The 15,549-nt window shown below is 41.3% G+C and overlaps 1 protein-coding gene across 3 annotated transcripts in view; it reads left to right on the forward strand.

Moving 5' to 3' along the window:
* Positions 1 to 15,549, forward strand: part of KLHL14 (kelch like family member 14) — a 110,023-nt gene that overhangs the window by 16,650 nt on the left and 77,824 nt on the right. For all 3 annotated transcript variants that reach the window (XM_075584668.1, XM_075584661.1, XM_075584675.1), the window contains exon 3: positions 9,579 to 9,700. In XM_075584668.1, coding sequence (XP_075440783.1) covers positions 9,579 to 9,700 — 122 coding nt within the window. The remainder of the gene's footprint in view (positions 1 to 9,578; positions 9,701 to 15,549) is intronic.

Raw genomic sequence — 15,549 nt, forward strand, 5'->3', positions numbered from 1 at the left:
ATTTCCCTAATTTCCCACTAAACAAAAACATATATACAGTACACACACACACACACACACACACACACACACACACACACACACACACACACACACACACACGCAAATGAGCATACAGTAATATTTCCATTTGCTATACACACACACACACACATATATATATATATATATATAGTAGTAATAATGCATCGTTACTACATTTTTGTCTGCAATTAATCTGTGCGTGAAGCAATCAGGCAACTGATTCTTCGAACCGTGAGTGCACTTTTATATTTTTCCTCTATATACACTGTATATGACATTGTGGCAGACTTGATTAGGTTGTTAATTCTTTATTTTTCTTAACCTGCATATTTAATTCATTCAGAGCAACAAGTAATTTCTATGGAGTTCTGATGACGCTATAAACATTCGCATGAATTAATATTCCTGACAGATCCTTTCCAAAATGAGTAGGGCAGGTTCCCGTGTAAATTCAGAAAACTATCTGGGGAATGCTGAGGTTTATGTCCTGGAGCACTGTGAGGATACTGGGCTGCCAGGTTCAGTAGCAATCGACCTTACAGCTTCACTAGGCCATGTCATTTAAAGCATATGTAGCAGTGTTCTGACCATTGAAGGCTTACGAGTGTCGTTGTGGATGCAGAAAGACTCTGATACCTTTGCTGTCATATATTCTCCAAGAGGTATGAGAAAGGCCACAATTAGGGACCTCTAATACTCATTAGTCTTTTTAAGATGCACGACTAGAAATTTGCAGCAGTGCTTTTGGACACAATGTACATGCTACACGCTAGTTTTAAAATGATTATTTTGTAACACATGCGTGGCAAATGGGGAGACTAAATCAGCCTCATTCACTAACCCACATTATCAGTTTAGTCGATACGAAGCAGGTGAGTAATAAGTATTTCACTCCTTTTTTGTTCATAATTTAATGCCACTATTTCATATACTGTACTGCACTAGATACCGTGACACATTATATACATCCTGGCTTCCATTGAAAAATATGCTGCATTTAAGAGTATTGAATATGTCTATATACTTCGACCCCCCTTTGTGTGACTGGAAATGACCAGAGCAACACATTATAATTAAAGTGTGTTTTATGTGTGTTTTCATTAGAGCAAGAACTTTTCCCCTCCAACAATAAAGGAGAATAAACTAGAGACATGACTTGTGGAGTAACGCTTAGCGGTCCCACTCTTTTTGGCACAGGCCCTTAGGTAGTTCTGCTGTGAACTGGGGCTCAGACGAATCTCATAATTGATCTCTGTAATTTGTGTATCTGGTTATTGAGGTGGATAACATTTGTGGTTCTGTATACAAGTGGCTGTCGGTGGATTTTATGTCGTATTTAATAAATAGTGCTATTCCATAAAACACCTTCCGGCACAGATAGCTCAATATGGTCCTATATGGCCTATTCATTTGAATGCAACCATAAGCTGTCTTTCAGCACTTCTTGGTAAATATTGCCTTTAATGTTTGTTAAGTGCATGCATAGGTTTCTAGGTTTGAATAAACAACATGCACACCATAAAACTCATTAAATTTCATAGTGTTGTCAACAGTGGTGTAACTACTGCCTGGGATTCCCAGGCATGTCCTGGGGGCCTCAGCTCGGGGGGGAGGTACCCGAAGGGAGTCGGGACCCTCCCGACTTGTGATGAATCCCACCCAGCGGTTACAGAGGCCTCGTGCTCTTCCCGACAGCAATGAAACTGTTTGCCAGGGAAGAGATCGGGGCTTCTGTAACAGAGCAGCCCTGCTTCATCAACGTCGCGGCATCATGTGATGCTGCATCATTATGGCGACATGTGACGCAGCAACGTTGTGCGGGGGCCTCTTACAACATAATTACGCCACTGGTTGTCAAGCTATTTGTTTTACACACATTTTTACCTTCAATTATATACTATTTGGAATCACCATGTGAAATTATTATCTTAATTTTTTTGTCACAAATCTTTATTGAAAGCTTGAACAATAGATATTAGTTTACATTACACAATGTACCCGAACCCATGGATTTACGATGCAAAATGTATGCTTGACACCATCATAAACTCACAGTTAGTATCTTTGGGTCATGAAGATCACAATTATGCTACTGGCCCATATTGGAAGTTTACATAAAAAGAAATACCATACGGTAACCTTTATGGACCAAAAAAAAAGGCCCAAAGTACATAGAAATATAATAATATTACACAATGTACTTTACTTTAGATATTAATTGCTTTTCCTTTTTCAGGGTCCTGCAACCCTTTCTTACTAAGGAAACATCACTGGTTTAGAGTGAATAAGGAGTGCACTAAAGTAGGACACCTTACAGTTTTATATATAAAAGTGCTGAACTTTTGGTTGGTTTCTTGCGTTGTATTCCCTATTGCTTGATTGTTTTCCCCCCTACTCAAAGTCTATTGAAAACATTTTTCCGGGGGGAGGGGCGGGGGGGGGGGGGGGGGTTGGAGTTCAGAAAATAAAAGGGGAGGGAGGGATGGGTATAGGAGTTCCATCACATATTTTGAATCTCATACGAATAAAAACAGTTGTACAATGTTTTGTGAGTCATAGTTACATACTGTATAGTACATCAGTTCTTTAATTGTTGACCCGAGACCTTCAATCCATTCCTAGCCTACAGGTTACTGTGGATCCAGACGTCCCATGTTCTATAGAATTTCTTGGTGGTGTGTTTTAGGAATGCAGAACGTTTTTCCATTAGCATAATTTAATTTATTTTGTTAATGACTAGCCGTCTTGGAGGCTAACAAAATAGCGCTCCCCTCATTTTTTCTGTACACAACTATGCGGCTCTACAAGACTAGTAGTCCCTGTCAGTCAGTCACACTCTCTCTCTCTCTTCCCTCTATTTCTCCTGTAATATCTGTCTCTTTTTATTTCCCTTGTTCTCTCTGTCTCTCTTTGTGTCACTATCTATATTTATCTATGTGTCTATATATCCTTGTTATATCTATCATCTATCTATCTGGTTATCCGCAGAAGATCACTCATGTTGTAACGTTCCATTATCGCAATTTAACATATCCATATCCATACAGTAACACATCTCCCCAAAGGTACTTAGTGCTACGATGTCCCGGCATTTTCCCTGTAAATAATGGATCCTTACATTTTAACAGACCTTTGGCTTATTCGTATGCAAATCGTATGGTAATGAGCCGTTTACCTAATACCAGAGATGCTCAGACCTACGTTATTGTTAGTGCATGGGAATAAGGCTACCATAGTTAGCACCTTCCAAAAGCTAGGTAACGTAAGGATGGGGGTTTTGCTAATGGACTTTATTTATGCAAATGATTCACTTTGAGGATCCCGTTAAATGAAGGAAAAATAACGTCCATTACCTAATTAGGTCATGTAAAGTTATTTGCCCTTATTTAGTGCACTTCTGAGGATCTACCCTATGTATCTCTACACCAATATGTTTGCGCTTCTGTCTGTCTACATATGTTTGGGTATACTCCTATATAACCATCTATTTATTTTATATTTTAATGTGTATCTATTTACCTACCTTTTTCTTTACCTGTCTTCCTATATGTTAATTGTAATAATCTATGCATGTGTGTGTGTGTGTATATATAAATAAATAAATATATATATATAAATATATATATATATATATATATATATATATATATATATATATCTCCTTATCTGTCTGCCTAGCTAATTCTCTGATTAATTATTTACACACCTGCCTAAATATGTATTTATCTAATTATCTATTAGATTCTCTTTTTTTTCTTAGATTTTACTCTCTTTTTTTCTACTTCTTTCTGTTCTCATTTACTCTTTACTTTCTTACTCTTTCAGCTGTCACTAGCTGTCCTTTTTAAAAACAGATCAAAAGTGTGTCAGAGTTTGATTGCAATTATCCTAGCGCTGGGTGTCCCTGGCGCCCCCTTCAGGCCCCAGAGAGGCTTCCCCACAGAACCCAGGCAATCCTGCTCATTTTTAAATCTATGTGACCAAGGTGCGCTGCTCCATATTTTTTTTGTCCCAATTTTGCTCAATTTGAGCTATGAAGTGTTTTGGGTAGAAGGTACATGTCATGATTCCCTCTGCAGTACTCTTAGTAGACCTGTAGAAGCGAACAGAGGAGTCAGCGTCAGGCCCAGAACTGGTAAGAACCAGAAAAGTCAATGAGGCTAGCGGCTATCCTAGTTTGGCTATAAAGTCCCACCTATCCTGTTTGGTCATTGCTTGCCAAACTTTCTGTTCAGAGGTCAGGCGGCAGGTTATTCTTGTTCCCTTGCGTTCCACTGATTATCAGGTACTTTCTTATATGTTATCTTATATTCCCTTTGCACTATTTTTGTCCACTGTTTATTAATGTGTCTCTTGCTTCCATTGCTGTGGCATGTATCATTGCAGCTTCTTGCAGTTGACTTTAGTTTGTCTAGTTTCCACCCCTTTCCCCCTCTGCTTTTTGTCTGTCCCCAAGCTACCATATCTTTTTAATATAGTTCTGGACATTTTGCGGACTTTCTTATTATTTTTGTTGCATTAAATTCTAGCAGTGTTTGTATATTTCAGTCTCCTGTCTTTTGTGGGTTTCCATAGTACCTCAGAGGGTTCAATAATCCTGATATTACAGGAGCACTTTGCAGCAAATATGCAAAGTTTAGGTGGTGTTAGACACTGCTTCAAAGAGTTCTGAACCAAATGTAAGAAACGGGGGACGAACATGTGTGGCTGGAGCAAAATAACATAGCTGCAAATATTTGTTTTGTTTGGTGCAAATTGCACCGATTTTGATACTTGGCCGTAACCTTCAATTTCCTAATACTGGGCATAGCTGGGATTGAAGATCTGAAAGCAATGGGCATGCAAGAAAATTAAAGGTGTTGTGAGTCTGAGACTGATGATGTCCTCAAGGATAAAGAGAGACATTTACATACATTTCTTGGTTTTCTCATTGCCCATTTTAGTGCGTTCTCTGCAGACAATCAGTATTTTGCATTTCCAACGATCGAAATCTTTTTGGCTTGATACATATTTTCCCTTCTGTTTTATGATTAAACCATTAAAATTAAGAGCAACACATTACTAGTTGCTTTGACAGCCTGTAGAATGAGCTTCATTCATATAACATCACAAATATTACAAACACTGACTGTCAGTGGACAAACACAGTTGCTAACGCTGACCTATTTTATGCAGGCTGTCTTGGTTTTAGCTTCTCACACACATGTTACATAGGGACTTGAATTAATGTCAAGTAGTGTAAATATTAAGGGTTATATGTATCAAGCCAAATAGTTTTTTTTTTCTTTGATACTTTTGGGGCAGCCTTTTTTTCCTCCAGAATCTCGCCACTTTTGCCTTGATACACAGGCCACAATATCTTTACCTAACTAGTAGATGTAATATTTGCAATTCCAGTTATTTTGCATACATTAGCACAATAGCAACTGTCATGTGCAGATTATGCCACCTCTTAGCATCACGTTTTTTGTTATGTATGATTATAATAATTAATTGTCATTGCAAAAGAAACTCAGTAATATATTATAATGTGATTGAGATATATATATATATATATATATATATATATATATATATATATATATATCAGTCAATCAAATAAAAAGATCACTTGTGAGCACATTCACATGTCTTAGACTGGTCTGCAACCCTGCCTTTCACCATTATAACCTAGCATACAGTGCTTCCACTGCAGCAAGGGATTCTGGGAAATGACATGCAAATGAGCATACGTGTCACCTTTTGCATGAAATCCATTTTTACATGGAACCCTTATACACTAATGCTCGCTCTTAATACAGCTTCTAAGCACAGCATGGGATTCAGATGCAAAGCCAGAGAAACCACTCACAGACATGTTTCAACTTTAATGGGCCAGTTGGTTGTACTGGCTCTGCAATTTTCAAGGCTGTTGGATTTACCATCACATTTTAAGTTATGGTGGGTGAAAAAGGCAACAAGAAACCTCTACCGTATAGCATATAGCAAATATAAACACATTCACATGTCTTAGACAGGTCAACAACCTTGCCTTTCACTTATATATATATAATAAGTATATAATATATATTATAAATATAATATATTTATATATATATATATATATATATATATATATGTAACCCTTTTTGTGAACCGGCCGACCCACCCAATCTCACATTGGCCCCTCGTGATCTAACCCGGTCCCTTTCCCTGCAACACACCTGCTCCTAAGGGTTACTGGTAACTGTATAACACCTGTGGCTCCAGGAGATCTGAGCCTCCGCTAGCTGGGAGCCTGGGGAAACCCTTACCATTACCTGGTGCAGCGCCTCCACTTACCCAGGATCCCCGTTATGAAAGATAGCCCTGGGTAAGAAATACAATAACACACGTATACGATAAACCAATAACTAACACTTTACTTAACACACATATATAACTCATTACATAACATAACATAACCTGATGCTCTATCCGCATCACCTCTGCCCAATGTCTGGTGTTCCCGCCCAGTGTCCTGTGATCCCCCACACCCAAAGTCCCGCACTCCTACGGAAGGTCGTGGGTGACTGCGCAGTCACTAAATTAAGCTAGGGCCCAGTTGGTGCACTTATAATACTTCAGAGGTACCTTCCGAGCACTCCGATGCTCGGGACCGCAACACACTTCTCAAAGGGTCAGACGTCCGTCTGATCCTTTCCAGGTACTTCTGCCGGTAGACCCCAACGAGGGTCCCACCGCTCCACGGGAACTGCAACCGGATCACGGCAACACCAACCACATGGGAACAGCAACCGCCGCTATCCCTTCCTATCACTAACTACTCCTAGAGTGACAGCAACCCTAACCTAGGGCCTGTCCCTGATGAACCGCAACCTGGGATGGCTTGGGGAGAACTCCTAGGGCCTGTGGAACCATAACCTGCCCCCCTTCCCCTAGCTACCCAGTCCTATCTGTATCTGGCTAATCCTAACAGCCTAACTCACCTGCAGCCGACACACAGCTCACACTGTCAGCCTGCAGGGATTCACACACGCTTCACACACACTGCACGCACTGCGCCCAGCACATGCAGCGACAACACACACAGACAGCTGCAATCACACACAGCCACCTGGATCCCGCAGCAAATCCACTGCTTGCACACTGTGCCTCTTTGCCAGTGCCCACAGCCCTCTCCGCTGTGGCACTGCCAAACTTGCACCTTCCGCTCCTAAGGGTCACCTCCCTAGCTATGGCCGTCCCTCTTCAGTTACCCCCTGCCCTTACCGGGAATTGGGGCCTGCCTGGGGATCTAGGGAGAACCCTTACCTCGGTACAGGAGCCACACGCTCCCTGCACCCTTCCTACTCCTTCCTTCTCCTCTGCCTGACTGTCTCTGCAAAGCCCGGGAAATGTATCTATATTCCCGGGCTGAGCTTCCTCCAGCCCTATTGGCCGCAAGGGAGCACCTGACCTCTGTCTCCCTAAGCCTCCTGGGAGTTGTAGTCCCCAGGGGCTGCCTAAAGCATTGGGGCCGCGTGCGCACTTGCCCTGCGCATGCGCGAACCCCTAATGGCCGCCTCAATCTCCCTCTACACTTCCCTACTCTCGCGCGATCTCTCCCTATCCCTGGAGTCCTATCGCGCGCTTGCCGCCTCCTGCGCATGCGCGCACTAACGCGCAATGGCGGCGCACTCTCCTCCAGCCGCCGAGCCGGTGGCAACGCGATCGCGGCCCTAGCGACGGCCCGATCGCATCCCCGGCAACCGGCCTGCGCCGCGATACCTATCGCTGCTCCCTGCTCTGGCCCCCACCCTCGCGAAGTGCCGGCGGGTCCGTCGCAGCCTCCGGCGGCACCCGCTACCACACGGCACTCCCGGAGAGGGGTCAGGGAGGGAAAAACAACCTCGGGGCTACATTTATATATATATATATATATATATATATATATATATATATATATATATATATATATACAGTATATATATAAAATCCGGATAACATTTTTTTATTCATTCTAAAACTGTTTTTTTGTAGTAGTCTACTGTTTTCCAAAAAGTACTTTCATTGTTTTTATGTTTTTGAGTGAAAATGTAACGACAGGAACATCTAATACCGGAAGGCACCGCTTCTCGGCGCCTCGCTTCTGGGCGATTCGCTGATACGGCGGTACCGGGAAGGGGGCTGCCATGTATGCGCATGCGCAGAACGGATGAAGTCAGGGTGTCGCGCATGCGCAGAACGGACTTTGCTGCGGGCCCATAGAACGGAACCCGCCGCATGCCCGGGGCACTGCTGTAACACATAAGGTGGCTTCCTACGTGCTATTTCTTTTTCCTCTTCATTGTAGCCATCCATATCTTAGTGTCACTTTCCTAGTTTCTGCAGTCTTGTGCAGATGAGCACTCATACAGCGTGAGAGCAGAGAGAAGCAGTTGGCCTACTTTGCAAAATGCCAAATATAATAAAGCATGGGTGAGCAAAGGAGGAAAGGAAAATGTTAAGTACAGTAATAATAAGGCTGGGCGCCATTAATGCTCAGGGATAGTGTCATTTTAAAAACATAGCCAAAGAATATTATTATTATTATTATTATTATTAGATTACTGTATCTTGTTAGAACCCATTCTGTTCTTATAATGGATGTAATGCAGAGGTGTATATTAGCTTTTACAATAGATGCAATGCAGAGGGTGTGCATTAAATGACCACTTGAGAATGTTAATCTCAGGGACTTCCTAGCATGTTGGGAATCAAAACGAGAGAGTTGGAAGCAGAGACTTTCCCGTACTCTGTGGGTGGGTAGTCACACTGTTCACTAGTTGCCCCTTAGGGGAGAAGGTAGAAAAACAGAAGGATGGAATTAGAGTGACTTTTGCACAGATGAGCAGGTTTCTGCCGCTGGATCAATGGAAAGCACTGGCAGGGCTCCACTCTGGGGAGGCTTTCATCAGCATCACACGCTCACCAGCCAGTGTTGTATCCACTGGTGCACAGGGGGAGAGCAAGTATGGGGTGAAAAAAACTATAATAAAGTAAAAAGCCAGAACTCAGTCCTACTTTAATGAAATGAGATTACGTAGACCACACCTAACCTCTAACTGTAATCCTGCTACTAATTATGCTAGAATCACAAGTGTAGATTTAAGTATTATCAAAGCTTTGGCTACAATCTCAGGAAATAACCTTTATCATGTTTTTCAAGGTTCTTTAGGTGTAAAACGATGTATAATAATGATTTTGACTAATATGCTTTTTGATGTGTAACTTTAATGCCTAACCTTATCACAACTGCAGGGCATTTGGTGTGTACTCAGCTGTGAAAAGCGATGATTTATAGGGATAATAGGAGGGGAAAAAGGTAATTCAGGAAGGAACCTTATACAAATGGCATGATAGAAGCTTATTTTTCTTTTCACAAGTAAGGGATGTGCAGCTTTTATGATCATTTTCCTGCTTAGCTCCTACCTGAAGCTTATTGTGATATGGTTATGAGGAGATGCAAGAGACATTAAGCAGAATACAGTTAGCAGGCTGCATGCTTGGGATGTGATCGTGTTCATTCATCTTCTTTTCTGTTTTGGGTGAAGAATTCGATCCAACAAGAAGATGCTGTTATTAGTTGGAGGATTGCCCCCTGGACCAGACCGCCTGCCCAGCAATCTGGTTCAGTACTATGATGATGAAAAGAAGACATGGAAAATACTGACTAGTAAGTTATTTATACGTTTTTTAAAAAAAAATGTGTTTTCTGTTTTATTAATCAATTCTTTTATTTTCTGTTATACATTTCAATAATATCACTGTGTGTATAAATGCAGCAGAGCACAAGTAAGTAAAGACAATGTTCCCTGCAGTCCAAATTGTGTCCGAACGTAGATCTTTTGTGGCAGTGAAAAATGCATTTATGCATTGGTTGTAATTAATTAAAACAGAGATACTTTGCTGGAGGAGTAGCTTAGTGATAAGAACATGCATTTGAAGTGGGTATTACAGTGTCAACAAGTCACCTTATTTGCCTGTGCACAGTCACCAAAATTAGACTGTAAGCTCTTTGGGGCAGGGACTGAAAATCAAAAATCTTTGTATTATTATCTTGCATAAATATAACATATGATGGATAGATCTCACTGGTTACTGTTTTTCAAGTAGCCTCTGATTTAAAAAAAGAAAAAAGTTGTACATTTTAAGAAAGATTTCCAGTTTTTCAGGGCTAAGTTAAAAAGAAAGTTTAATAAATAAAACTAGGTGAAACGGGGATATAATAGATTTTACACCAATAGTTTTTCAAAATACAAGCCTACTTGATACTTGTATTCGTGTGATTAGGATGACATAATGAAGTAAAAGCATTTTTTTTAAGTGGAGTGACGCTGAAGGTAAGGAAATAAGTAGTAGTTATTTAAGGCAATATCATTGAAGCTTTCTGTGGCCTGACACAGTCTGTGCACAAGTACCGGGCACAGGACTGCTGAGAGGAGGGGACAGCCTGGACTCGTGTCCCAGGCTCTGTGGAAGAAGAAGCCCATCTGATCCTGTCTGTCAGGGCCCAGCTCATCCCTCCCTTCCTGGGCACCATCGGCCATAACAGCCTCCCTGCTTCTACTCTGAAGTAAGGCCCCGTCCCTCGCTCACAAACTCACCGTTCCCCCCGCTCCACCCCACACTCACGAACGCCCCGGCACCCTTCAATTTGTCCCCTAAATTCCTACACCTCAGCAACTCGTGCCAGGGCCAAGGTACCTGCTGGGCTCCTGGGCTCCAGGAATCAATCTACGGCATTTAGCTGCCGGCATCCCGTCGCAGCCATTCAGCCGCTGCCGATCAGCCGCCAGGATATTTAGCTGCCGGCCAATTCGCCGCAAAGGTAAGCCCCCACCCTTACCCCTTACACTAAAACACCTAACCTTAACCCATTACCCTAAAACCCTTAATCTGACCATTTACCCTAAAACCCCTAATCTTAAACCCTTGATCTAAAAAGCTTAACTCCTTACCCTAAACGTAGCCTAAAAAGCTCAACCCCGTTACCCATAACCCCTAAAGTTAACCCATAATACTAATAAATGCATACTTTAGCAGCTCGGCTAAATGGCAGCGATGCGGAGGCGAGATGTCCCATTCTGTCCAGGAATCCTCTTAGTGGCCAGGCTCAGCATTAGAAAGCGTTTTCTCCAAAGTTGGGAACCCAGACTCATTACATTTAGTAGTGAGGCCGCTCCCTCTAAGTTGTGGAGATGCATGTGGGCTGGTACTGAGGCTGTACAAAATGCATTTGCTACATTTTAAATGTTTTTTGCCCAAATTCGATTTCCTTGTAATATTGCAAGACCGTCAATAAATCATGGTGAGCGCGCCCTATTTATAGTCTCAGCAGTAAGTGAATTTAGCAAATTAGCATATTAACTACATTGACTTGTTTGACGAATAGGGTACAAACTTTGCCTCAGCTGCGGCTTTTTGTGCGACTCAAAAAGGGCAAACTTTGCATGGTTCACGACCTCATGTGAAAGTTTTGCACTGTGCAGAAAAGCTGTGAAATGCGGCAGGCATAAGGTTACCGGGCTCCATGTTAAAATGGATTAGAAGCAAAAGGTAACACTGTGTGCTCATTTGCATGTCATTACCCAGAATCCCTGGCTGCAGTGGAAGCACTGTACGCTAAGGCTACGCTTATAGTGACGGCGACACGACGGTGACGTCAGGCTGCGGTCGCTGGAAAAATCAAAGAGATGACTTCCTGCGATCGCGACCAAGCTGTTGCTCTGTCGCGCCATCGCGTCACGCTTACTATAAGTGCACGCGACGGCAGCAATGCATTTGTCGCTCTTGCCGTCGCCAGCACTATAAGCGCAGCCTAAGAGGAAATGGTAAAAGGCAGTATTGCAGATCTGTCTGAGACGTAAATGTGCTCACAAGTGATATTTTTATTTAGTGTTCTGTGGAGGGTTTTTTCCACTTTTTCACCCACCATAACTTATTTAATGTCTATCACACCTCTAGTATTTGGAAAAATATGTTATTTATTTATTTTAATATATAAAGCAACGAGTGTGTATTAATGGCAGGTTTGGACTTGCCGACTGGGTACCCGGGGAAATCCCGGTGAGCCCCAGCTTCAGTTGGGTCCTCGGGGTCCAGACTGGCCAAGTCTCCTGGAGTATCCTCATGGGTGGCTGGATCTCCCAAGGCAGTCTGTGAGTGCGGGTACAGGGATAGTCAGGTTATATACAGCATGTCTAATTGAGTCACTTTGCTCTGCCTCTGTTACTATTAGATCGAATGTCACTAAACAGACTTCTGTATGTGACAGCGAAAGAAACAAGAGACATTTTCCTGCAACAGATTTTGAAAAACAAATGAGCTAAAAAAAGCCCCTGATCCGGTGCTCAAAAGAACCCCCATTATAGTAAAAAAATATATAGTAACCAATATTGGTGTCAGTGTCTCTTATGATGTCAGCAGGGATACTGTAATACCTTATACAATAAGTCCACATGAATGCGGTCACTATGGATAATAAAGATATACTAATCCTAATGTCGGGGTGAACGTGAGGCGCCTGAAGCTGCGCTGGAACGTGACTCAATGCGCACTCTTCACCCGGCAGCTGGAACTTAAATAAACGCCATATCCAACTGGCTTAATAGCAAAGCACTATAGTGTTGATAGTGTTAAAACGCACGGTACAGCTGGACGAACTCCCGCCAAGCGTGCTCCCAGGCGCTAAGTGAGAGATTTAAACTAAGAGGTTATCAACAGGATGACATATCAACATGGCATTTGAACAGGCTAAGTTTACAGATAGAAGAGAGTTAGTCTGTCATAAAACCTCTAAAATGGAGTCAAAGCGATCTTTTCAAAATCCTTTATTTATAACTCAGTTCAACAAACAGGCGAATCAAATTCGCACAATAATACATAAACATTGGAATACATTAAAGTTAGATGTAGATCTCAAACCTATCCTACAAGAGGGTCAGAGAATAGTTTTTCAAGAAAGCAAGAACAATAGCTTCTACATTATCCCCAAGTTTATTTCAATCCACTCTTGAGATCAATTGCATTTGTGGCATTCCAAATGGGTTCTATCGTTGTGGCCAATGTAGTCTCTGCCAATATGCCAGACCTATGAAGAGAGTGAAGAGTTTACAACCTAAATGTAGTAATCAAATTCATACTTTCATCAATTGTCACACAAGTTTTGTTGTATACACGCTCTGGTGTGGTTGCAGCAAAAGATACGTGGGCCGTACAATTAAACCCTTGAAGGCAAGGATAGCTGAGCATGCCCGTCTAATTAAGAAAAATGATCTTTCACATCCAGTATCTAGACATTTTTCAAATTGTTTGAAAGGTGTTATGGTTCATTTCATTTTACAGGATTAGAACATGTACACCCACATATCAGGGTAGGAGACAGATTAAATATCCTTTATCAAAAAGAAATGTACTGGATCTTTACATTAGATACAGTCAATCCCGGAGGAATCAATATTGAATGGGAATTAAAACACTTTTTAACCCATTGAGATCCAGGTACATTTTTCTAAATCTTTTTCCTCGCCACGTATTGATATAATTGTGGTTATATGTTCCCAGAATATTATTAAAGTCATCTCTTAAATTTAAAATCTTTACTCTGTTTGGAACTGCATTATTAATAATTATTCAAATGTATTAAATGTTGACAAAATTGGTATACTGTATAAGCGTTCCACTAAATATATGTAGTTATTCATAAATATATTATGATATAATACTGTTAGCTTTTCAAAATGTGTTCATATTATTGTTTTTGTTTCATTGAATTCTTTATAGAATTAGTTTTAGCAATTTGTATGTGTTTTGTATAGTATTATTTTTGTTATTATTTATGTCTTTATTTATTGAGTTAGGTTATGATTTTGGATTCATTAGTTAACCACAATTTCATTATTTGGTTGGATGTCTTTCATATGACATCATGATTACATACACATATGTTGCTTGTTGATTGCACAAACTTTTTTCACAGCATGTCTTGAGAAGTCTCCTCCTGCATTTTGTATTGTATTGTATGTCTTTATTTATATAGCGCCATAAATATACATAGCGCTTCACAGTAGTAATACATGTTGTAATCATATAAATAACAAATAATATAAATAACAGGTCATGGGAATAAGTGCTTCAGACATAAGAGTAACATTAAGGAAGAGGAGTCCCTGCTCCGAGGAGCTTACAATCTAATTGGTAGGTAGGGAGAACGTACAGAGACAGTAGGAGGGAATTCTAGTAAGTTTGCATATTTACTTTATTTACTATTTGCATATGTTCACGTGGTCATTGATTAATTACAAGCAAGGATTGGCTCTTTACAGATTGATCCTGAAGGGAGGTCCTATATCTAGACACACGCTGTGCTTATCCATCACTCTATGATAAAGAACTTTGCGTGTGAAACGCGTTAGTGTCAGCGTCTTACAACTCTTCATGTTTTTTACTGTTCAATAAATTCTTTGGCCACTACGTTCCCTCTTTTGAATTAGCTGTGCACCTGCATTTTTTTTCGTGGATCTTCTTCAAGACTAAATTTTGAAAGACTGCAGGAACCACCATTAAAGTATTCAGAGACCACTGGTATAAGACCACTGTTTTATAGCAATGTCTTTATGACTTAGCATCTTTTCATACCAGAAACTGTACTGTAGGTACTCCCTCAGGATCAAACCTCATCTTCTTACACGGCTGTGGGGTAAATAAATAGTCTCTAACTATACAAGCTTGCTCCTTTCTAAAAAGAGAAGACACATTTATGCCGTAGGAGACAAGATGATGTCCTGGAACCTTTTCTTCAAATTCATCACTTAAAAATAGTTATCTAATTTCACTGTAAAAATGACAACATATTTATTCTATTAAAGATTTGACATTTGTAAAATATCTTCTGTTTCAAGTTGATAGGGTGTCTGTTAAGGTGCTAAATAGCCTTAGACTTGACAGAGCTATATGTACAGAAGTAGTGCCTGTTATGCTACATTTGCACGCATTATTGTGTGATTTCACTAGTGCGAGTTTTAACACGTTAGACAAATGCCACAATACAAGCAAACAGCACTGCAGGTTCGCAAATAGAGAGATTTGAACACAAAATCAGGGGATTTTGTGAACTCTCAACGCGATCACATTAACAATAACGGGAGCTACCACAGTTACAGCTCTTTCCACCGCTATGAGAATCTAACATCTTCCAAAGTCTTCTAGACCAGCGGTGCGCAAACTGGGGGGCGCGCCCCCTTGGGGGGGCGCAAAATTATGTAGGGGGGGCGCAGGCTGCTTGCGGGGAAACCTGGGGGCGGGCAGAGCTGTGCACGGCGGCCAGAAGCTCCGTGCAGAGGCTGCTTCTGTGTGATGTCTGCCTTGCTGTGGGGGAGGGGCTTCTCTCTGCACACAGACAGCCCCTCCTCCTCCTGCTGTCCCAGTTTTCAGCGTACATGGGGGACTGAAGCAGGCTTAAAAGTGAAAGTAAGTATTTGTGTGTTGTGTTTGTGGAGGTGGGAGACATATTGGGGGGAGGGA

The sequence above is a fragment of the Ascaphus truei genome, chromosome 2 (genome assembly GCF_040206685.1).
Source record: "Ascaphus truei isolate aAscTru1 chromosome 2, aAscTru1.hap1, whole genome shotgun sequence".
Lineage (NCBI taxonomy): Eukaryota > Metazoa > Chordata > Amphibia > Anura > Ascaphidae > Ascaphus > Ascaphus truei.